General features: G+C 36.6%; 1 protein-coding gene across 2 annotated transcripts in view; it reads right to left on the bottom strand.

The window, feature by feature from the left end:
• The window catches only part of PRKG2 (protein kinase cGMP-dependent 2), a 123,225-nt gene that overhangs the window by 49,648 nt on the left and 47,142 nt on the right, over positions 1–26,435 (bottom strand). For both annotated transcript variants that reach the window (XM_081505457.1, XM_081505451.1), the window contains exons 6-12: positions 22,955–23,018; positions 14,846–14,923; positions 13,149–13,243; positions 9,912–9,980; positions 5,631–5,729; positions 4,000–4,153; positions 1,975–2,111 (exon numbers count right to left, since the gene is read on the bottom strand). In XM_081505457.1, coding sequence (XP_081361583.1) covers positions 1,975–2,111; positions 4,000–4,153; positions 5,631–5,729; positions 9,912–9,980; positions 13,149–13,243; positions 14,846–14,923; positions 22,955–23,018 — 696 coding nt within the window. The remainder of the gene's footprint in view (positions 1–1,974; positions 2,112–3,999; positions 4,154–5,630; positions 5,730–9,911; positions 9,981–13,148; positions 13,244–14,845; positions 14,924–22,954; positions 23,019–26,435) is intronic.

The raw sequence follows: 26,435 nt of genomic DNA, 5'->3' as shown, positions 1-26,435 counted from the left end.
ATAATGGGCTCCAGTTTCATCCATCTCAATAGAACCGATTCAAATGTATTTTTTTAAGGGCTGAGTAATATTCCATTGTGTATATGTACCACAGCTTCCTTATCCATTCGTCTGCTGATGGACATCTAGGTTGCTTCCATGTCCTGGCTATTGTAAACAGTGCTGCGATGAACATTGGGGTACACGCGTCTCTTTCAATTCTGGTTTCCTCGGTGTGTATGCCCAGCAGTGGGATTGCTGGGTCATATGGCAGTTCTATTCCCAGTTTTATAAGGAATCTCCACACTGTTCTCCATAGTGGCTGTACTAGTTTGCATTCCCACCAACATCACTGCTCTTTTTAAATGAGGAAAATCATAACATTTATCTGTTTTATTATGACGATCATAACAAATATATATATTCATTTGATTACATATTGATTATATGTAATTATATTATTTATTTTATATATACAATATAAATAAATCACAAGATACATATAAATTATATAATATAATGTAAATATAGCCTTCCTTGGTAGCTCAGCAGGTAAAGAATCTGCCATCAATGCAGGAGACCTGGGTTCAATCCCTGGGTTGGGAAAAACCTCTGGAGAAGGGAATGGCTATCCACTCCAGTATTTTTGCCTGAAGAACTCCATGAACAGAGAAGCCTGGCGGGCTACAGTCCGTGGGATCACAGAGTCGGACACGACTGAGCAACATTCACTTTTATCTTCACTATAAATATAATAATAATATAATATACACTTTAAATATATTATATAAGATATATATTTTAAAATTTTGCTTAGAAGACTGCCTGGCACATGTTACTTTCTCAATAATAAATGTTGTCATTAACATTTATTCTTAATATGATTATTGCCCTACTCTATGCCAGCTACTTTGCAAAGGGCAGGAAATAAAAAAATGAATAAAATCTAATCCATGCCCTGAAGCTGTTCATGATAGTTTTTAATGAATTATTGATTAAAAGAGGGGAGGGACATATAGTTTATATAAAAATAATTGGATGACTTTATTGCCAGTATCGCCTGGGTTCAGACTTTTTTTAATCTTGAAAAAATATGGGTCTGAGAATATGGATAGGGAGAAAGACTCTCTCAAGGCATTTGATCAAAAAGCATAAATTCTCCTCATTACAAAGGCACTTTACCTCACCCAGAAATCTCTAAAGCTACACTCTAGGGGCATGAAAGCAGGTTTGAAAATATGTGCCTTACCTGGCCTACACCACTAACCCATGAATTCACAAGAGAGCCATGGCTTAGAATACGTTTCTCTTCCAATCTCTGGTGATAGCTACAGAAAGAACAGTAACTATAGGGAAGTGTTTCTTTTGGCATCCGGCATTGCAAGGACCAGGCTTCTCTGGTGGCTCAGACGGTAAAGAATTTGCCTTCAGTGCAGGAGACCCAGGTTTGATCCCTAGATCGGGAAGATCCCCTGGAGAAAGGAATGGGAACCCACTCCAGTATTCTTGCCTGGAGAACTCCATGGACAGAGGAGCCTGGCAGGCTACAGTCCGTCAGCTTGCAAAGAGCCAGATACCACTAAGCAACTAACAACTGCAGGGACCAGCTCCCTGGCAGCCTGAATGTGTCCAAATACCACTTTTTGCAGAAATTCAACTCAGCACGTCGCCTGAGGGGTTCTGAATGAATTCTTGTTTCCCAAATTCTGCATTAGATCTGAATTAAATAATCAATTCAGTTTATTAAAACAATAATTTTATATTCACACACACACACATACACACCCACACAAACTTTCCTGAGGTTTACTCAAGAATGAAAAAATCTGGATTCTGACTTCAGTTCTCAAACTTCCAGTATTTTATGTATCGTCGCTGTGACTAGGCTGGAGAATTCGGAGAAGGGCCTCCCCTTCCTCCTCCATGCTCTTGCATAGAAGAACTCCAAAGAAGAGCCTAAGATACCAAGATTCTGGGAACGAAACGCTCACTTACTTCACAATGAAGGGTGAGCATAGCTCTTCCAGGATCTTCTTTTCTGAGTAGACATGCTCCTGCTGCTTTGTGTCAACGATGTGCTTCTTCCTTATACACTTCATAGCAAAAGCAACGTTCTCATTTTTCACTTTAACCTAGGGAAGAAGAGAACGAGCCCTCAAAATGAACTTACTAGGAAAGATCTGCAGTATCTATGTAAAACAAATGAACCAGCAGGAGTTCAAATTCTTTCACAGTTAAATAGCATGGAAGCTTTTCGCACTTTATTCCTCTAGGAGCTGAATTTTATCCAGGTGTACACATTTCCTTTTCATTGTAATTTCCAAAAGAATTCACATAGTTGGAATATGGTTCTAGAATGTTTATATTGAAACAAGAAAAATATTCTAGTTAGAAGTCTGAGTGTATAGAAATCTCTTTGGTTTTGAGTATATGACATGAAAAGCTTGGTTCAGAATTGCCAAAAGCTGCTCTTTCGTAATAGTTACTTCTTTTGAGTTTCAAACTAAAACCTATTTAATCCAAGATTCATATCTGTATGATCCAATATGCTAGCCACTAGTCACAAAAAGCTATTTAATTTTAAATTGATTAAAATTAAAAATTCAGTTCCTTCATTTGCACTGTCCACATTTCAAAAGCTCTCTAGTCACATTTAGCCAGCAGCTATGCTATTGGACACGTGGATACAGAACACTGCCATTAGCGCAGAAAGTTCTATTGGAGACCATGCTTTAGATGAACAAATAGGATTTTCCTTAAAAGGAAATTTCAGAAATTTAATAAGTATTTATTCAGATAGGCTTAAAACTCCATAAGCAGACTATCTTCGACAAATAATGAAATTGTGCAGAGTTGGTTGCTCCCTCAGTTTCGCTCAGAGTTTGCCACTAGTTGATGCCCAGACTTTCAAATCAATGGTGGGATTATTGTTTTAATTATTATTATCTAACCATATTAAAACAAACCTCAGCATTGTTAATTCAATTGTTTGCCACAATTTTGATGAAAAATACAGCACATGGCCCTCTTATCCCTCCATATGGCATAAGAAACACTACAAACTCTCTGGCCTATTAAGAAATCATTTCTGACCCCCTTTGCCCAAAAGAGATGAAGTATTGACTTGGTGTAGAGTGTCCTGTTCGGAGTCTCCTGGCAGCATTTCAGATTTGCTCACACCCAGGCCACCCAGCAGATGGAGGTGTTATCATAGTTCCCAAGGTTAATGGACAGTGAATGGTTACAGATCTGCTGGGCAAGGAAGGGCTCAGTAGTCACCAAGGGTTCATCATCTCTACCCTGTAAAGTCACAGGTCACCATTCCATAGTTTCTTCAGAGCATCTGACTGCATGGCTCTGCTACTCCTTGGAAGCTGATTATAAAGCTCAGAGGGGTGTGATATAGAAGATGCAGCTGAAACCAGACTATAAATTCCCAGCTGTCTTGATCAGCACTACAGAAGGCTGCTCTTCAAACATCCCCTTGCATTCAACTTTTTTTTTTTAATTTGGATAGAAAATTTTGAGCAACCCAAAAATAGAACCATGAAAGCCAAATTCAGACATGGCAGAGGAATTGTTTAAGAAATGAAGCCATAGTATTAAGATTTCATCTCTGTGACCCTTTCACTGGACACATTTTTGTTTGCTTTACATAGAGTTAATGCATGATGAGTATATGTATATATAAATGTTGCTGCTAAGAAATACACACTGTATGTTTTATAGTCTATGGGAAAAGTTACTTGGTATATTCTCTAATAGCTGCCCTCAAGAAAAAAAAATATCACAAAAGGTTGTGGCATAAGTAGCCTGAAATAGCAGCTATATTATTACAAGTTATTTAGTAGTACACACCCACTATTATAAAATAGAGTGAAAACTGTACTCTCAATTTTAGTTCAAAGTAACGTTTGGATAGCAATAACAATGCATATATTCTTCCAAGATACACTAGAATACAAAACAAAACAAAAGTCAAAAGGCTTCTCTCAGATGCTTGAAACGTAAACCCCTTACAAGCTCAACTCTTCCGAACCCACCAACGCCCAGTGTTGTGATAATCTCAAGGTTCTGGAAGGGGGATGATGAGGAAAATCTGGCCACTTTCTCCTTCAGTTGAATCATCTCCAAAGAGAGTGCTTTGGACAGCTTCCAGCTAGACATGGATCTCCTGTATGAGAAAAGAGAAACTTTACATACGCTCCCTTAGGCAAAGCAGGGGTCACAGCACATATAAATCCCACCCTTACAACAGTCTTACTTCTGCCAGTAATTACTGCCCATAGTTGCCATAGAGCTTATCTCAACTTTTATAGGATCAGATTCAGTTACATCTGGGGAGAAAATCAACAGAAAATACAAATAAAAAACAGATACACTCACACACAATAAAAAAGACAAATGTCAGATTGAGTCAGTGAGTGGTAAAAGTAGGTGAATTGTTTGGTATTTGAGAAGCATCTCAATAAAGCGGTTTAAAAAACAGAGTCAATGAGAGAAAAGAAAACCAGAAAAGAGAGCCATTTCCTTTGCTGCACCTACAGGATGATACTGCACTGAGAATCTTTGCCATATTTTGCTCTTTTTGTGAGATTTTGAAGATTTCTCTGGCTGAACCAGAATAACTGCTTTGTGAAACATGAAAAATACATTTCTTACTTTACGCTCAAGTATTGTTATTTGGAAATACTCATTTTCCCTTCTTAATTAAAGTTTACTGCTCTGGGTTATATATTCATGAACCATTCTTACTACAAAAGACCTTTGGCACAAAAACTGCAAACATATTTCTTGCAAGAAAAAAAAATATGCAGTCTGCCTGAATGCTCTAATTTAACTCAAATATCAGTCTTCCAGAACTTTTGACTCTTCAACTTTAATGGTACTGTCTGGTGAATACATGCTTAAGTATTCATTCTACAAAATGTTTTAGCAAAGGATTTTCAAATAATTTTAATTTTACAAACAATTTTTTTCCTATGAACCAAAAAGCATTTCCATCAGTATTATTACATTTAGAACCCAACACAAAACCACTTGGGCGATAGCTCCCTTAAATTTTCAAAAAATTTTTTTTGGTGTGGGCCATTTTTAAAGTCTTTATTGAATTTGTTAGAATATTGTTTCTGTTTTATGTTTTGGTTTTCCGGCCACAAGGCATATGGGATCCTAGCTCCCTGGCCAGGGATTGAACCTGCATCCCTTGCATTGGAAGGTGAAGTCTTAACCACTAGACTGCCAGGGAAGGCCCACTCCCTTATATTCTGAAATAAGCCAGGCTCTGAACGGCCTATGCTATTCCTTGGAATTCCTGTTTGATTTCTACAGGCAAGAGAGACTTCTTTTCTGAATTAATACCCTTTTGAACCAAGTCACCAGTCAATGTAAAGAACTCTTTCCCAAGGCCTCCTATCAGGAAATTTCCCCCAAACATTACTACTCATCACCAAAAATAAGAAAATACTTACAGACTAAAATAATATCTACAATAGAGGTAATTGGTATCCTTTTTGCGGAAGAACAGTTTAAAACAACCCTCCCAAATTTTCTAGTGACAACAGACTAAAAGTTACCAATCACACCCTTCAGTCCCCTTCTTCATCAACTGCCAGAAGTCACAGCCAGCTTAGAAAAATATCTCCACTTACTTCGCATGTCTTTTTTCATCATCCCGGTTCAGGTTTGCCACATACCCTTCAAGATATTTTTGGAGTTCTTCAAAAGTTCCCACTGTTTGGTTGAATGTTCTAAATGAATAAAATGAATAAAACAAAATAAAAAGCTCAAGGCTGAGAGTTAACCACTGCAACTTGCCATTCTTCTTAAGCTCAGGAAAGCCTATTTGTATGGTTATTCAAAACTTTGCAAACTGTTTTTCAATAACTTCTTTACATTCAAGTTGCCATCACATGTAGGTAGAATAGTTATTGGAAGTTACATAATTGACGCCGTGAGTTTCTGAAAGCAAAGAGGCTATCAGTGAGAAGAGACAACATTTCTGTAATTTTCTGCCTTGTGGTTCAGATTTATCAATATTGGTCTTTTTTTTTTTTTAAAAGACTGTGGAAATAGGCTACATGATTTGTTTACTGGGAGGAGAGTTTGGGGGAGAATGGATACATGTATATATATATGGCTGAGTCCCTTAGCTGTCTACCTGAAACTATCACAACACTGTTAATAGGCTATACTTTAATACAAAATAGAAAGTTAAAAACAAACAAAAACCCCCCAAAACAACAATTGACTTGTTACTGTAAACAAAAACAGTATATCATGAGCTTATGAATCAACAAACATTTAAAAAATACTTTCTAAAAAAGAGAGTGGAAAGGAAATAGGCTACATGATTTGTTTACTGCATCAACAGGTTACATGCATTACAGATTTTTATAATTTGCTTAATCAAATTAAGCTATTTATTTTTAAAATCAAAAATAAAATTTACCTCTTCTTTGGCCCTAGATAATACTACTTATTTTACATTCCTAAATGATTAAGTCCAAATATTTTACCTTAATGATTCTCTGAGGCTCAGCCAACATCTTTCCCTTGACTTCCCTCCCCTCAGGGATCACAGGCTTGTTACTGGTCCCATCTAATCGCCCTGTCCTCAGTTCCCCCTCTCTGGGAATTCTTACATAGGGAATTGCCCATGAGAAAAAATAATTCCCTTCCTCACCTAACAAATCCATCTTCTGGATTATCCTTCCAGTGCATCCTGCACCCCACACAATCTACCTTGATTCGTGGTGCTCCTCCCCACAAAAAACAGTATTCTTCTAGAAACCATGCTTTACGCTCCCCAGTAAATCTTAAGCTCTTGGACATAACAAAATGAAAGGAATGAAAATTTACCTCAAACTACCTAAAACTAATAAACCATCTTATTAACGTACTGGTGCCACATACTGACTGCCTAGCCCTGAAGACGTCTATCCACATTTAACTGATCACCAACCTATACTTACATTATTAAGTATATCTGTTTGTTTTTTTTTTAGATTTTTTGACAGGGGCTATTTTAAAAGTTTTTATTGAATTTGTTACAATAATGTTTCCGTTTTATGTTTTGGATTTGTGGCTGTGAGGCACATGGGCTCTTAGTTCCCCAACCAGGTATCGAACCCACACCTCCAGTAATGGAAAGTGAAGTCTAAATCAATGGACCACTATGGAAGTCTGGATATTTTTCATTCCCCATTCAAATCTAATCTCTTCTCTACCCTGCTCTGTGAACTGTCCTTTGCTGACTAGAGAAGTGAGAAACAAAACAATGTTATCTCAAATTTCCAACAGTTGAAATTTTCAAGTAAAAGTAAATACTTCTTGTATACGTCACCATTACCTTGCTATGAAACTAATTGAAGTATTGTTGTAAACAAATTTTATTTTTTAACTGTAAGTGACATCGGTGTTAGAGTTCTCTAGAAAATCTCTGCAAACAAAAGTCAAGTTTAAACAGCTATAACATTCTAGTTGTAATCTTCAAATATGTATTTTTAAAAATGATGAATTAGAAAAGAAGAAATAAAGAGCCATAGGCTTTCAGCCACTACATTGCATTGCAAGGATGGTGCCCTCCCTTTATTCAGACAACATCTGGATCATTTCTTGTATGCCAAGGACTCTGTCAAATGCTGGCACAGCAACAGCAGTTGCTGTGAACAAAGTAAAGGTTTTTGTTCTCAGGAAGGAACTAAAATGTGGGAAGACAGATGCCAAACAAAGCCATCATATCAAGTGTGAACAATGGTGTGAGGGTACTACAGGAAAATTATCATGGGATCTTAATCTAGCCTTAGTGATAACTACAATGATCATACAATTTATTATCCAAAATGAATGCTTTTCAGAAAGAATGGGACTAGAATAACCAGAACTGTCCCAGGAAATTCAGGATGTAGGTCAACTCAGTCATACCTGACATCCAGTTTCTCTCACACACAGAATAAATTCATGTAACTTTTAATGTCTCACTGTGTCTAACAGGTCAGTATCTTGTATGTTATAAGAATCTCAACTATGCACATGTAAATTATGCATTTGAAAAGTATAAGTTTCCAAATAATTTATAAAATCTATAAAAACCACTCTATCCTTTATATGGATTATGAATACATGAGATATTGCACAAACATTTGGCTAAGTGATTACAATAAACTTTTAATCCTAGCATTTCAGAGCAATTGATAAGATCTTACCACATACACACAGCTAAAGCTCCTTAGTGCATGCATGTATTTTTAAAGAACTCACATGGAAAACAATGCATCGTCGGGGCAATACCATATCAATATATTTGAGAGCTGCCACCAAAGATTACCTTCATCTGAACATACTTGCACTTTCTAACTCCATGTCTTTTTTTTTTTTTAAGTTTTACTTTGCCTGGAAAGACTTCTACATTTCCTCTTTGCCTAGAAAGCTCCTATGAATTTTAAGCCCCAATTCTACACTTAAAAAATAAAGTAAAACTTTTCCCACTTCACTACACTGTGACTGCGTCTCTTTCTGAACACATGCTGTGGGAACCTAATGGCATGGTGGAAAGACTGTTAAAAGGAACTAGAAGACCTGGGCAGGAGCCTTTGCTCCATTTCAGATGATACTATTGGGGCAGTTCTTGAACTGACTTGAACTCACTTTCTTACCTGTAAGGGAAAGATTAAAGAATCTCAAAGTGATACTAAGAATTGTTATTCTATGTGTGATGATGGATGTTAACTAGACTTACTGTAGTGATCATTTTGCAATATATACGTATATTGGATGATTATGTTGTACCCCTGAAACTAGTATAATGTTATATGTCAATTATACCTCAATTAAAATACAATTAAATAAATAAAAATTGCTAATTTTTTAGGCATGTTATGTTATTGTGGTCATGTATTACAAATAACACTTAGCTTTTAGAGATGCTACTAAAATTCATAGATGAAATAATTTTATGTTTCTGATTTGCTTGAAAATAGTATGGAGAAGATAGGAAGGAGATGGCAAAGTGGTACAGATAAGGTTTTAAATGATAATTGCTGTACCTGCATGACACAATATCATCCTGTCTATTTTTTAATATGTTTGAAACTTTTCATAATAAACAGATTTTATAAAATAACCCCAAATTCTTTCCAGCTCTAAATCTCTATGATGCTATGTTCAATAAATATTTTACTTAATTATCAATGAATTACATACTTCTGTGACACTCATCATTATACTATTTCATATCAGCATTTCATAAGAGTATGCCCTGTTTCTTTGACTACACATGGCCTAGCTCTGGTATACTTGAATTTCCTTTTTTATGTCTAGATAGTCATCAAATAGTCAACTGATTAATGACAGGTTGAAGGAGTCAGATTCAAATATGATTCGAAGTGAGTTAAGGACACAAACTGAGATATTCTAAAAAATAACCTCAGACACTTATAGATTAATGTTGACACACATCTCTTCCAAATTACTACAAATGTTAAATTAAAACTTCTCTGGAAATATATCTAGCTAATAAGCATTTTATATTTTGAGAGAGATAGGTTTTGTTAAATTTTTGACTGCTTAGAGCATTTTACAAATAAATTATGAAACTCTTCAGTGTGTGGTGTGCAGAAAAATCCATGAGTCCTAACAAGCTTGTTTCTCTGGAAGATGCAGAATTTAAATCAGTCTATTGCTGATATTTATGTACAAACTCTGCTCACAAAATATTTAGCCCGTCAGCATCTGCCGCTGCCACAGACAGATTCAGATCAGAAGGCCTGGTTTCTTCCCATGAATTTTAATAGAATGTCCTCGCAGCTGAGGATTGGCCAGCATTTCCAAATGGTGATGAATGGGAAGACAGATGGGCCTTTGGAGTAACAGAAGGCCAAGTCTTCATAGGTGGCAATTGCCGGCATTCTCTAAGAACATCATATACTCACTCTCGATCGATAACCAGGCATGCAACATCATTTTCTTCGGCGATAATGTTAGCTGATCTGACATCTTCACTGCAGACAAAAACAGGAAAGTCAATTTTCTAGTGAGAAATTAAACATCTATTTTTATTAGGGAATCTGCAACTGATATGAAACAGCATCACTTAAACCTTCCAAAGATGATGTGTTTTTGTAACATCATAATTTACACTCCACCCCTTCCTCCCCCCAAAAAAGGATTTGAAATGTGTCCTAAAAATATGATGTGCACGAGGAATCCAGAGGAGAATAAGATAAATGCACTGGGAATGTCAAGGAGTCAGTGAGCGCAACCGTGTATGGAATTTCATTCTGTGTTCTGTGCCAGCGCAACTAAAATAGCTCTCCTCTGATCAAACAGGAACTGCTAATTAATAAGCAGCCAAAAGTGAACTGAACTGATCAAAGAAATTTATAAGAAAAACCTTGAATGAGTAACTTATCATGAACCAAACAAGAAGAAAACCCAAAGAAAGTGCCGTATCACCCAGTGAATTAAAGTAATATTAAACCCTTTCATTTTATAGTCTAAGATGTACAGTTTCCATGAAAATCCCTGAAATCAAAACATGTCTTACAACTGACAGTGAGTCACAGTGTAATTAATAGCATTGTCTTTCTTTCTCAGGGGTACACAATATATTAGTGACTCTTACAGTTGTTCCCTTAAATACAATGAGTTATGGCATATGATCTAATGATGGTAAATTTAATTACCTAATGAATACCAAGGGTCAAGCATCGGGGAAAGTATTTCTGTAGGTACTTTTATTTATATTATTTTTCTTCCTCTATTAGTCACAAACTAGAGACCCCGAGGAAAGGTACATCCATATGATACCCAGTGCTCTGAAAGCTACTGCATTTAAGGTAGCCTATAGCAGCAAGCATATTAAGACTGCTTTTAACAACTTCACTAAAAATGGCATCACACAAAGTAGAGTTCCCTCATCTTCCATTAGTGACAGGACAGGGAAAACTTTGACAGCCTATCTCTCATTCCGGAGAAGCCCCCTATCCACATCACTGGCTTCCAGAGACCTTCAGACATAACCCACAGCCCCTCTCAAGTTTACAGGGTCCTTGCTAGAAAACATTGGTGAAAACATTTCACCTTAATGTGCTTTTGAGTTGGGAGCTGAGGAGTTTATTCTTGACTTGTATGTGTGTAGATATCTATACAGATACGATCCTGGATATGGGTCAATTATTTGATTTGTAAGTTCAAAAAAAAAAAGAAGCATGGCATCCTTTTCACTTGTCAGTGTCATGATTTTGACTAGGAATATCCTCTACAAAAAGTTTATAAGTATTAGATATTTACAAATACACATGTTTCTTTCACAATAACTGTGTAAGTGTCATGGATTTATTTTTGCACATAAAATGCTGACGGAACTCCTGGGGCTATTTAACATCAAATCATGGAAATACACAGAATATAAGGAATACTGAATCAGTCAGTGGCCCTAAAAAGTGACAGCATAAAAATACACAAAAATGAAAAATATATATATCCAACTCTCCTTCTCATTGATTCTAGCTTTATGTTTTAAATGCTTTGGGGAGCACAGTGTTTTTATTAAATATAAATTTCCATGTTTCTCATGGGAAAATACTATAATTGGCTGGCTGCAACAGAGAGCATAAATTATTTCAGATCCAGCATAACCAGACAGCATTTTTCCTTTCAAAGAGTTATTTTGAGTCTATGGTGTATTTATAAAGTTCTCTTCACTTTTGGACTTTAGTAATTTTGCTTGGGGGTATGAGAAAAGTAATGTGCTAATGTTAAGAACAAACACATTGAAGTCTTGAATAATGATATTACATGATTGTATTACATGAGTGTATTCACATTCTCTCATAAAAGAGCAAACAAAAAAAAGGATTATTTCCCTGTTATTGAAACAAGTTCATTACCAGCTAGAAAATGGAAACCAAAAATTCAACGTGTCTTTAAATTCAATTTTTAAATTGTTTACAAAATAACCATAACTTAGCTTACTAAGTTTTTAAGTAGTTTAATTTTCTTTAAAAACCAAGAGCTTTATGATTTTTAAAGAACTAAATTTGTTTTCAGGTAATGTATGAAGATTTTTTCATTGCTCTGTACTTAATGTAATCCTAACATGTCCATTAGCAGAACTTGTAGGAGTCACAGACAAAAATTAAAAAGGAAGTAATGTGAGCAGAAACGCTACTCATTTTTATAAGTATAAAGATGAAATTAAAAGTATTTAGTAATAACATAAATTTTAAGTCTTTTCTTAACTAATTTCAAGCATTCATTTAAAAACAAGTAATTCATTTAAAAACATGTAATTCAAAAAAAAAAGTGTGTTGCTCAAAATTCTAACTTGATCTTTTATAAAGTTATCTTATTTAAGAAACTTTTTCTTCAGACTTGAGATTGTTTCCTGAATTCCAGGAAGCACATAATGCCTCCTGAGATGTTTGATTAATCTTTACAAATGTTTTTCCATAAGTTAGGTCAACAGTAAATAAACTCATATCTCAAAAGGCCAAAGGTTCAGGTAGAAACGTCAAATACACTATTTTGAGCTGTTTTTAAAACTTGCAAAATGAGCCTATAAAAATCCTTAAGAAAACACTACTTTTGACATAATGATTTAAAATCACAAAAATTGGAGAAGGAAATGGCAACCCACTCCAGTATTCTTGCCTGGAAAAGTTCATGGACAGAGGAGCCTGGTGGGCTGCAGTCCATGGGGTTACATGACTGAGCACGCGTGCATGAGGGTGGAGGGAGATGGGTTGGTAGCAATAAACTGGTAGAACTAAAAAAAAATAAAAAAATAAAATAAAAAAAATAAAAATCACAAAAATATGGGAAGTCATTATTTGATCATTTTTAAAGGTAAAACAGGAATATATAAAAACACGTTCTTACAGGAAAATTAAAAATTTCAATTTCTTTCTCTCTTTTAAACTAAAACTTCTAATAGAGCGCCAATTTTATTTTCACTAGCAAACTTAGAAGACTTCATGAATTTCTTCATGTGGAAAATTAGTACACTTATTTCCTGCTTAACAATGTAATTTTTAGAAGTCAGTAAAATTGCTGTTTATTTCCTGGATAATTGGTAGCTCTGTTTGACAACTCTACATGGATAGGAAGTACACATGTAAAACAACCAAAGAATTATTTAAGTGTGGTATACGAATTCATGAACTCACCTGATAAGAGCTTTTTCTCCAAAATATTCTCCTTTCTGCAGTGTTTTTATTAGCTGTGGTTGATCATGGCCTTCAGTACTTTGGGTGACTTTTACCTAAATGATGTCAAACAATATAAGAAAAGAGAGAGAGAAGAAGAAAAAAAAAAAAGGAGAATCTGAACACATATCCATTTAACCAGACTCTCCTGATCTATATAAACTTGACTCAACAAGGAAAAAAGACAAGTCTGTGCTTTATTCTTGCAGTAGTTACAATCATCTAACTACAGTCATTTCATTTGGATGGGCTGAAAAATCCTGTGATTCAACATGATCAAATGACTCCACCTTTTCTAAGAGGAAGCTTTCATTCAAATCTCATTGCTCAAAGTATTTTACATGAATCCAGTTATTTCTTCCTAGGGATGCTCAAGGAAAATAATAATGGCCCTATGGGAAATTTATTTTTTCAAAAAACCAAATGGGGTTGACAAATCAATCAAGAAAAAGACTGAATATCAGGAATTCTGAATCTCATGTTCCTGACTAACTTGTTGATTTCTGTGTACCCTCTAACACCGAAAGAAAAATGTGTATATGGAAGAGAGTCCACAACTTTCATGAGAGTCTCAGTGTCTAGTCTTCCACAGTCCAGGAAGCCAGAGTCAAACAAAAAACGTCAATATTCCTTTTTGTGGCTAGAATTACTCCAGTTCAACGTGCTAGGAAGGGTTGCTTTGTGCTGGTTTGAAGTTCTGATGAACATTTATTAATAAATTTCAAAAAGTTTAAATGATAAATGCAATTTGTTTATTAACCAGAATTCTTTCAAACCATGAGGTCTAGGTTGGGGAGAAATGATGAAAAGAGTTTCTGAAACTATTTTGTTAATTTTTTTCCATTGCTGGGGGCTCTGTCCAAAGTTCAACCACAAAGCAGTTTACAAAGGGCAGTGTCTAACTCTCTGATGATAAACTCTTCTGGGGAACAAAGGGTGTCAGTAAAAAGCTGACACTTCAGAGACATAGATGCTTAAGATTTTATCCTTTTCTTCAGTATTTCACAAATGCTTTTTGCAAAGAGTCAACCTAGGAACAACTGGCAACATGTTATCCACTCAATATCTAGGTGAAGGAATATATTGCATATATTAGTGTAAATATGTGGCATATATTACTGTAAAATTTTCATCAGCATCTAAATCAACTTGAGCTACTGTGTATGAATTCAAGTTCTCAATCATATTCTTTTCCTGCATGATGCCTGATTGTTCTGTCGGTTATCTAGTTCATTCTCTACCTGTTGTTTGTCTGCCTGTGGGATGGGAAGATATTATAGCCCTTGATCTTGAACCCTTGGGCGAGAATCACACAATCATAGCCGGAAGGAACCTTTAGAAATAACCCAGTCATTTTACACACAATGAAATGAGGTCCAAGGAAAGTCAAGTGACCTGACTAAGGTCACTAAGAAATTATTATTGCAGCCAGAACCCATGATAAGTCTCCTGTGGCCCCAAACCCAGTGCTCAGACCGCCCCCCCTTCCCCCTCCTCCAACCCTCACTTCCCCAGGTGTCTTCTGAGCAGAAACTCTGTTACCTGCTCAACGCAGACAGACGACTTAGGCTGCAATGCACAACACTGCTGCTTTTATGGCAAACAGATTTGAAATGCTTCTTTAGATTTACTTTAAGTAAGCTTTAATTAATATTTACCTTTCCTTTTGCTAAAATGAAAAACGTACTTCCTTCCTCGCCCTCTCTAATAATGTAATCTCCTTTGTCATAGTATTCCTATTGGGATGAAAGAAAAAGAAAAGGTTAGATGCAGCAGAGATATACAGATGAAGACATAAATAAGACAGAACTTGTGTTTTTGAAATGAACATGCCACACCCATTTCTGCTATTTTTTGCTGTGATCTGCTTAAATATTGTAGTCAAAAGTCATGGAAAAGTAAGAAGACTTTTGCTTGTTTACCTGCATTTATGTTTATCTTTCACATACACACAAAAAATATTCACCTGGAATACTGTCAGGCATGGACACAGAAGACATGAAGAGAAATGAGAGCAAGGTAATTATCAGAGATACGCAAGTGAGCTTCCCCCAAATAATCTAAATATAAACTGTTTAGGGAGCTGCAACAATCTGAAACTGGGTCTAGAGTTTAGAAAAAGGGCAAACATTATCGTATAAATTGAAAATACTATCCCCAGTGGGTATGGAAGAATATCAGTCACAATTCTTATTTCTTGCAGAGCAATGGTTGGGAACATTATACACAATCTATATGAAAGGAGCTCTTTCATATGGATTCTCTCCAAAGATTTATATCATGAAAGGTTGGCATTAGAAGTTTTTACATGTAAATTCTGTTCTTCAACAAAGTTTAAACTCGCGAAATCTCAAATTATCACTTATTTCTTTGTTCCCCTCGTATAAGTGTGTGTAATCAGAGAATTTTTAGGCAGAGAAAAGTAATTCATCCACCTGTCAGACCAAAAGAGTAATTCAGTCTCTTAGAAAATACAAGATGGATTAAACTGTCCATCCCTACTTTCCTTTAATTTGATATTGCCTCAGAGTCATAGAACTAAGATGGATATCTTAATTTATACAAGCAAAAATGGACTTATTTAATTTTTGTAAGAAGCATAAAGAGCAACATAATAGCTCCCTTATTTTCTTTTAGAGTTGAAAATGAAATCCAAACAACACTACTTTTGTGTCTGCTATATTTCAATACCTTTTTTGGTCATTTACACTTAAAACAGATTTACACTTACGGAATAAGTATACCATACTTATACTGATATTAATAAACATGCCTTTTATTTACATAGCACAGTGTACATTTTGCAAGACATTTCAATGTCTTATGGTAGGAAGCACAGTATCTTCGGGGAAAAAGTACTTTCAAGCCATTGAAATATAGATTCAAATCTCAGTTCTGCTTTTTCACTTTCATCAATCCATAAAATTCAAATAACATTTACTTTCAAAGATTGAGAGAATATAAGTACATTATTTTTCTATTGCATCTGTAAGAAAATAACCACACATACTTAGTGGCTTGGAACAGCCTCCATTTATTATCTCAGTTTCTGTGTGTCAGAGAGTTGAGGCATGGTGTAGCTCAACAGAATTTCTGTGTTCCGGATCTCTCAAGATTGAACTCAAGGTGTGTCAGTACGGCTGTGTTCCTTTCTGGAGGCTCCAGGAAAAAACTTGCTCTCAAGTTTAATCATATTGTTGGCAGAATGTAGTTCATGGAGGTTGTAGAACATGGTTCCATTTCCCTGTAGGCTGTGAGCTGGGGGCTGCCTCTTAGCACCCAGAGACCTCTTTCCTGTCCTTTCATGGAGCCTGCTATGTTTCAGAACCAGCAGTTGCACATGGCATTTTTCATACACTTGGAATCTCTCTAACTTTCACTTCTGCTGCATCTCTCTGACTCCAACCAGAGAAAATTCTCTGCTCATAAGGGCTCGTTCATGTAATAATATTTGACCCACCTAGACAGTCGAAGGTAATCTCCCTATTTTAAGGTCCTAAACCTTAATTGGGCTTCCCAGGTGGCGCTAGTGGTAAAGAACCTGCCTGCCAATGCAGGAGCTGTTAAGAGATTCAGGTTCCATCCCTGGGTTGGGAAGATCCCCTGGAGGAGGGCATGGCAACCCACTCCAGTATTCTTGGCAGTACTCAGGGCTTCCCTGATAGCTCAGTTGATAAAGAACCCGCCTGCAAGGCAGGAGACCCCAGTTCGATTCCTGAGTTGGGAATATCCGCTGAAGAAGGGAAAAAGCTACCCACTCCAGTATTCTGGCCTGGAGAACTCCATGGACTGTATAGGCCATGGGGTCATAAAGAGTCGGACAGGACTGAGTGACTTTCACTTTCATTGGGCTTCCCTTGTACCTCAGTCAGTAAAGAGTCTGCCTGCAATGCAGGAGACTTGGGTTCAATCCCTGGGTCAAGAAGATCCCTGGAGAAGGAAATGGCAACCCACTCCAGTATTCTTGCCTGGAGAATTCCATGGACAGAGGAGCCTAGCAGGCTATAGTCCATGGGGTCACAAAGAGTCAGACATGACTGAGCAACTTCCACTTCACTTCACTTCACTAGAAACCTTAATTACATATTTGAAGCTGCTTATGCCATGTAACACAACACATTCATGTTCCAGGATTTAAGGTCTAGACACTTTGGAGGGAGTCCATTTTTGCCTACCACCAGAAGTCAATTAAAGACAATAATTTTTAATGAATTAAAAGCACCTGAAACATAGCAAATGATTAATGATTGCTATGTTAAGGAGGAGGATGAGAATGGTTTGCTTAGCTGTTACTTAAATCTGACCTCAGTTTCCTATTCTGTCGAATTGAGATGGTATGATCTACCACTCCTAACAATGTGTGAGGACTAGGTGAGACAGTCAAGTTGGGGACTGTTAATTCCTGTGAAAGAGGCTGTGAGTTGGTCATCAATGTTTTCCACAGGGAAACCGCATTCCCCAGCCTTCCTGCTATTAGCTGTGGCCACAGGATTAACTTCTAGCTGTAAAAGTCTGAATAGAAGTGACACATGCCATTTCCATGCCAAGCCCATGATCCGTTCCAGAAATGTGCCTTCATACTTGTACCCCAGTGGCAATAGCATGACCAGGAGAGATCTTGGGAGAGGGACCATGTTGAAGATGGAAGAGTAGCCACCAGCTCAAGTTCCTGAAGGATTCTGTGTAGCCACCCAGGACCATTCTGCCTGGACTGCTATGTGGGCAAGAAACAAACTTCTATTTTACTTGAAAAATAATATTTTGGGTTTTTTACATCACAGGCTGCTTACTCAAATTTCTCATTTTAGCTCTATCACAAATGTTCACTCCATTCAAGCATGATTTTACTGTTGAGATGACTGTGATCCAGGAAGGTTGAGTGACCATGATACCTCAGTCCAAGCATCTTCATGATAGAGCTAAGGTTCTCTTTACTGAAACTGCTGGGTTTAGGAGTGACATGTGACACACTCCTGTTTCAGTCAATTTGCTCTCCATCTCTCCTGTTCCCTTCTCAATCACAGCCCCCATTACCCACGGGGAATCGAAGGAATCTGGAGAGTTTCTGAATTGCTAATAGGCTGTTCCTTCAGTTATTATATAGCCTCTGGTCTGCGTGGATGTGCAGCTTTAATTTCTATCTGTCAGATAAGCCAAGAGGGAGAAGCTGGAAAGGGAACACTGAGAAAGAGCTTTGTTGTTTCCTAAGCGGCAAGATTCCTAACAGTAATTTTCCTAGTGATGGGTCTTTGTCACCCAAAACCATGGGAGGAAGATAAATAATACCTCCCAGTGTGTTGACAGTAACTTCATAGATCAGAAAAGGCTGGGGATGTAGGTCAGACCAAAAATATATAGTGGTAAGTACTGGCTATGATGCCAGACTGGCCAGTGTTTGTCAACTGGGGAGTGTAGCCAGTCTAGCCAGGGTGGTCACCAAGACCAAAAAGAGAACTACAAACAGTGCGGTTTATTGTCCTGTGGTTACACTGCAAAGGGGTCCCTTAGAGGAGCAAGAAGCCATAGACCCTGCCCTGTGAAGCAATGGTTTTCGAACATTTTTTACTCTGGCCTACAGTAATTAAACACATTTTACATGTATGCCCACATACACACATATGAGCATGGACACATACATGTGTATAAAACAAACATATTTGAAAAATACCTATGCTTACTAATCTGATTTTTTTAATTGCTCCTCTAAATGGATTTGATGACCTACTAATGAGTTGTGCCCTACAGTCTAAAAAAGATGTTTTGAAAGAAGATGTCTAAAAACCCTGAGAGTAATTATTTAGTATTATGGCAAGACAGAAAAAAAAGGAAATCAATTCCAGGCCAGACTGAGAGGCAGAGGTCAGAAGAAGACCATAAACAGCAACAGTTGAAGATGAAAGAGTTTTCTATGTAAAGAAAATGCTCATTCTGTGACAGCAAAATGCTACAGCCTGAGTGTCTGTAAATAGAAAATATGAAACTAGAATTAAAATCCAAGTTGATAGAAGGCAAAGACAAAGAAGAAAGCCTATGATTGTCTTAGCTTCTTCAGTGTGTGGCTAGAAATCTTCATTACAAATACATATTGATGATACACAGAAGTACGATCACACACACATACACTTACACACACACATACCCTGCATCATGTGACCATGTACCTAAGTTGATTGTTTAAAAAAACTGTATACAGAATAGCAAAAACCATCACACTATTGTAAAATGATTATCCTCCAATTAAAATAGATAAATTAAAACACACGCACTGTATTCAGTTATTTGGGTTTGTTACCAGCTGGTTTTCACTTGTCCAAGTTATTTATCGCAGAAATTTTAAATCAAACACATCTGGATCAGGTGAACCCTGTCAACCATTCAGGCATAATTTAGTATCTGATGCCTTATCAGAGCCTACAAAATGAAAACCAACAGAAATTCCTCCATTTGGGTGAACCCACAGTACGGAATTTTGTGAAACACTGAGAAAGCCCTTAGATATGCGGCCTACCACGCCTTTATTTGATAGATGAGGAGACCTTTATCCCCACCGCAACTGGCATCTGCGATGGACAGACACTTAACCACAAACCCTAATCTCCAGACTTTGGACTAGTTAACTTTCTCACCGAGCAGCCCAGACTTTAACTAGCAGGTCCATAAACTGGCAAAATCCACAAATTATCTCAACTTTCTTATGGTTCTGGGTGTAATCATTAAATTGAGAAAAAACTCACTGGCTTATGCAAGTGTTAGCAGGAAATATAAGAAAGGAAGATTAGACTTTCCAAAAATGATAAAAAATGGAAATCTTGTGAATGAAGAGGCAGACTGTGGCAAACCCAAAATACATGTATTCTTTTCATAACTTTAAACTTTAATAAGCCTAAAAATTGTATGGCTAAAGTGTGGAAATCTGAGTCCTTACCCCAGAGTTTCTGATTCAGTAAGTGTTGAGGTAGTATGTGGGAACCTGCCTGTTTTTTATTGGAGGATAATTGCTTTACACAAGAGCGTGAATCAGCTATATGTATACATATATTCCCTCCCTCTTGAGCCTCCCTCCCACCCCCTTCTCCCCAATCCCACCCCTCTGGATCATCACAGAGCATCAGGCTGAGGTCTCTTTGTAATAGAGCAGGTTCCCACTAGCTAGCTATCTTATACACGGTAGTGTATATTAATGCTACTCTCTCAATTCGTCCCATCCTCTCCTTCCTCTGCTGTGTCCACAAGTCTCTTCTCTTTTTCTGTGGCCCTATTCCTGCTTTGCAAATAGGTTCATCAGTACCATATTTCTAGAGGGAATCTGCCTTTTAAGCAGCACCACTGGTGATCTGATTAAGGACAAGGACATGCCACACTCCCTACCCCCACCCCACTCTTACTACACCTCGTTTCATGAAAGAGGCATGTCAGAGTCGAAGTGCCAGAGCCACTGGGTCAAATTACCAAATCTCCATAACAAAAAGTTAGGTGACTTTTCCATCCACCACACACTCAAATCCCACACTTCCTGGATCATTGCCACCAGAGGAAACAGAAACTGTTCCCTCTCCTGTCCTTTATACTATACAACTGCCAGGTGCAGAAGTCACATTGTCATTTTCATCATCATTAACAGTTACACTACATTTGGAATCTGTGACATGTTTTAGGATGTACATCAGTTAACTCTTAAAACACACCAGTAAATATGTTGCTACTCTTTCCACCCTCCTTTTCTCATTAGAACACGAGAAGAGGTTTAAAGCGTGATGTCTGCCTCTAGAATTGAATGCTCTGGATGATTTACGCTAAAACAAGAAATGCTTTTGGAATACCGCACATTCAGCCCATTTGGTCCAGGAGTTCAACAGACAAAGTCTTAACAAACTCATCAGATCTACTGGTTGGTGATGGGAAATTCCGATGCTCCCCGTGCACCCTCTGCACAAAAACTTAATACCACCCAAATCAACTCCTAAATAGTATACCAGATTCAGCCTGTTTTTCTCAAAGATTATGGAGCCAGTCTGTGGGACAGCTGGCCCTGGAGTTCAGCGGGGGCTCTGTCATAACTCCAATGCATTAGTGATTGGCTGCTGTCAGGACCCTGCTGATGGGTTATTAGTCCAAGCTATGCTGGTAAATTATGTACTTTTCTTAGCGCTAAATAGATTCCATGACTCCCTTGTTAATCACTTTCGAATTTGAGAATTTTCACACATTACAGAGACACATTTGTTTGCCAGGTATGAATAAAGAGCCCTTTGTAAGCTGTGCTGCTGTCTGCAAAGGCGAATATATAATAAAGCCTTTCTAGGGTGTTTTAAATGATGAGACTTTCAAACTCGAACTGTGTGTTAATTAATACTAGGTTGAAGCCCCTCCGCCCCCTATATATTCTGTAGCTATTGCCTGTGGCTGCTATAAATATGTCTAATTTACCATTTATTTTTAATGATACTAAATTTTAATATTTGCTGTCAGCATGGAATTCCCCTCTGGTGAATCTACTCTATTAGTATTATATTAAAAACAGATTTCCTCAGTTCACAAAAAAATACACGGCCTCTCCAGCTCCAAAAAAAAAAAACACTCAGAAATTAGGATGAATTATTAATTTGTAACATCTGTGATTGGGTTATGTTACACTGAGAAAATCCCATGAGATGCACGCAAGCAGTCTTCTTGAAAATGACTTCATATCTGAGTGCTCTGGGGACACAGGCCAGGCACTGGGTCACCATGGCCTGTCCTTGATAAATGGCTGGATGGGTTCCATGAATTGTAAATGGAAACATTACTGGTGTCACTTACACTTAAGGAAGAAATGGTTGGTGTTCCCTTCTCAACAGATATTAGTTTCCGTTGTATATTGTGATTGACAGAGGCATGAATCTGTCAACAATCAGTCTGGAGGGGGTTTTTTTTTCTGTCTCCCACTGAGAACAGCTTTATAAAAGCTTAAAGTCGACATGTGATTCCCTTCCTATTCCATACTACCTTTAAATTCCCTAAAAGCCATTTGGGTTTCAATGAAATTAACCCCCCCCAAAAAAAGTTAGAAGTTATTTACTTTGAATATTAATCTCTGAAGAGGTTTTCATATAATGCATATTATTAGAATCCAAGGTACATGTCAGAAAAGCATTATTCATGAAAAGACTTGACTACGCTTGGACTAGAACCAACCATCTGTGTGATCCCCAATATGAGTTTTTGAACACATTCCAATATGCCTCTTTTCCCTAGATGTTAAAATAGGTAAAGTGCTTCTTAAGTGCAGGGTTTGTTTGGTTTTTTTTCAAATGTCTTTTCATAGCCTAGAGTTTTCAAGTATGGAGTGTTTCATAGCTTGATTCAGAAGCTTGTCAGGAAACTCCCAATAATATCCTTTCTCTGCTCCATTACCTACTTATGCATCACTGACTCCTTCATACTAGGAATATTCTGTAAAGGACTGTGATGTTAATTGCTGAAAATCAAATGCCTCTTGAGTAAGACAGATTAGTTTTATAAAATATACTAAAAAAGATTAAAATATGTAAATCTTTACACATGCAAATCCAATTTTCTTTTATATATTTCAGAAAAGTCCCTGAATCCCAATCCAGGCTGTTAATTCAGTGTGAGTTAGCCTAAAGTTTTTCTACTGTGAAAAAGTTTTCTGATTTCTGTAGACTAGTGATTACCATCTTTCCCTTTTTATTCATTTACAAGGCTAATAATGACAAGATTATACAATCTTTTAATGAAATATATTTTTTTACTTTATAATTTCTTACCACTTCCAAGCAGTCAATGATCTTGGTTAATTTATCTTCAGGTAAATTCTTCAGCAAGGATACACTTCAAAATTAAAAAGAAATCTTTATTTAATTATCTTCCTGAATTAAACTACAAATACACACCTCTACGTAGATTTATACATGCATTTAAAACAAATATTTTAATTTTTCCAAAGTAAACCTCCATATATATCATATATAAATAACTGAATTTCAAATACATATTTCAAATATACTGAAATTATATGATCACATAAAACAGCAGACATTTATCCTAGGCAAATAAATAAAAATTGTAAGATGCCATGAAGAGAAAATGATCAAATTCTGTTTGGAGAAAAGAAAATGTTTACATTTATTGTTGGCTTTCAAAGTGAATCACATCCAGAAATGTGTTCCACATCTCAATATCTCTTTTATTAGCATGAATGAGGTCCTCCACTTCTAGAGGAGGATCAGATTTTCATCTAAATCCTGTAATTAAGTTAAGACTGAATCCAGGGGGAATATAGGAATTAGCATGGAAATGATCTTTGATTATTAGTCATATTGTACAATCTTTTAAAATTAATGGTAGCCAGAGGCATGTAATAAGAACATTTTTACAGATAATAATAATAAACAGAGAAGGAAAAGAACATTGAAATTATTTGAAAAAACAAAAATAAAAATTCCACTCAGTATTATTAACTAATCAATATGATTAAATTGTATTTTTAAAGAAATTTCTACTTTACCCATTTTCACTCAGGACTGTTGATAGAATTTCTATAAAGTAAATACTTTTTTTCTTACCATCTAAAATTTGACACCGCTAAGGAAAAAACGATGCTCCTCTATAAATACACAATTGGGTCTGATTTTCAAAAAGAGAGCTCTAAACTGATTCTTGCACAGTGCTTCAGGAGGCATGTAGCCAGGAGCTGTGTCTAAGAACTTTTGCATCTGAATCATTTGTAATTGCAAAACACTGGAACACCCCCAATGGTAGAGCAGTAAATGCACTGTGGTTGAGTCAGATGACAGAACTCTACAATAGAAGAAATGACTGCACTAACCAAGTAGATGAACCTTAATAAAAGGAATTGAGTAAAAAAATTGACTTGCAAAAATAATACCAATTTTGCAAAATTCAAAACTAGGCTAAACCAAGCTACGGGCAAAATAATAAGGAATGCCAAGTAGATGAACCTTAATAAAAGGTATTGAGTAAAAAAATTGACTTGCAAAAATAAAACCAATTTTGTAAAATTCAAAAGTAGGCTAAACCAAGTTAGAGGCAAAATAATAAGGAATACCAAGGTTATGATTACCAAACTTCAGAATATAGACTAATCCAAGGAGAGAAGATACCCCAAGGAAGGCTAGAAAATGACCTTAGGAGAGCATATGAGAACCCCAACAGCACTGCTAACTTTCTACTTATATTGGGCAGTAGCTTGAAGGCACTCATTCTGTTATTATATTTTATAACTTACATATGTACTGTGCACCATTTGATATATGTCAAATATTTCATAATGTGCTCAGTCAGTGTACTGTCTGACTCTTTGCAACCTATGGACTGTAGCTCGCCAGGCTCCTTCAGTCCATGGGATTTTTCATGCAAGAATACTGGAGTGGGTTGTCATTTCGTTCTCCAGGCAATCTTCCCAACCCAGGGATCAAACCTGCATCTCCTGTACTGCAGGTGGATTCTTTACCACTGAGCCATCAAGGAAGAAGATGTAAAAGGAAAAAGAGCTTGTTGTATATTATGAAACAAAGACAAATGTATTTCTCTAATATGTCTTCTTATAGATGAAAAGGTAAAAGGGTTAACCAGAACTTTTCTTTCTGTATACTGGCATTTACTGCAAGGGAATACTTTTTGTTCCTTTGGTTTAATTGATAACACATGCCAATCATGAAAGTTCTAATTCTGGTCCAAATTGGGATCTATAATGTTAGTGAAAAATATCTCCTCTAAGCTTATTACCCTTGGGGGTTGGTAAGGAAATTAATATGAGAAAAAATCTTTAATCTGTCTCCCATCTATGAAGGCATAGATTAGGTTTATCTTGTTCACCACTGAATTCACAATGTTTAGGCCTGGAATATATATTGGTTGAAAAAATGTATGAATGAGATAACAAAAAGAAGAAAGGAAAGTAAAAAGGAAGGAAGGAACGTGCACTAGTAAATTCTCTTGAGTTCCTTCCACTGAGGCAGAACACGGTAGATTTCAAGGGAATGAACCACTAATGCCTAGTGGCTCAGGTTTTATCTCAGACATGATGCAACCCATAGACACTGGTTTATCTGTGTATCCCCGTTTGGTCCTTGCATTAGTTTTAAATACAGATCTGTGTTGCTCAGTTGCTGGATTGTGAGATAACCTGTGGCTCAGACAGTAAAGAATCTGCCTGCGATGCAGGAGACCCAGATTCAATCCCTGGGTCAGAAAGATCGCCTGGAGAAGGGAATGGCAATCCACTCCAGTATTCTTGCTTGGAGAATTCCATGGACAGAAGAGCCTGGTGGGCTACAGTCCATGGAGTGGCAAAGAGTAGGACACAACTGAGCGACTAACACAAATACTCAGGTAGACCCCACAACCTGATGGTTAAGGCATTGATTGGCATATAGGTAAGGCACTTGCTTGTCATTGCTGCAGCTCTCTTCCAGGAGTCATTATTGTGTCTGGGAAAGAACATCAAAGAGAGTCCATATGAAAAACCTCAATGCCTGCAATGTTCTACTGATGAACAATGCCTCTGTTCAGTATTCACTGAGTCCTCACTATGGGCTAGGCACTGTCCATTCCTAAAATCATTGATTCTGCAGGATAGTTATGCAAGATAAACTAAATTATACTTAAAAAGAACTCAGAATTTATTTTTGAAAACTGCAGGGTATTTTATTGTTATTATCATTTATCATAGGTTACATATCATTACAGTACACATTGCAGCTTCAGAGACTGTCAAATCTCCCCCAAAACACACAGAAAGATTTTAAATAAGAAACTTATACTTTCCAAAAGATGTTTTTAATGTGTTGCTGACTTTTTTTTAGCTAAATACGTACTTGTTTCTCTATAATTTAATGCGTTCAAGTAGTTGGGGGTTCAGAACTGTTTACAAAATGCATATGTTTCAAGGATCCATGTCATGATGGCAAGCATAATAACATTTTTGGCAAGTTAATTTGCTACAAATAATAGTGATTTGGAAGATAGTGTGGCTATGCCAATGAGAAAATGTCTCAGGTAAAGCAAATAAGGACAGTAAAATAATTTAATATTACTTTAAGCAAAGCATTATTACCTTTTGTTATCGACTTTCAAATTATAGGATATCTTTAAAAGTCAACTGAGCAACTCAAATGAATATTTTAGGAATTTTTTGGACATTATTCTATACTATGTGAAATGATTCCATCAACACAAGGGCAAAATTAGCAAGAGAAATAAATCAGTGAAAAGGCTAATGGGAAT

This window comes from Giraffa tippelskirchi, chromosome 1 (genome assembly GCF_054371585.1).
Source record: "Giraffa tippelskirchi isolate mGirTip1 chromosome 1, T2T-mGirTip1v1.2.pri, whole genome shotgun sequence".
NCBI lineage: Eukaryota > Metazoa > Chordata > Mammalia > Artiodactyla > Giraffidae > Giraffa > Giraffa tippelskirchi.
The sequence above is the reverse complement of the archived record's forward strand: the minus strand, read 5'-3'. Positions and strand labels throughout refer to the sequence as shown.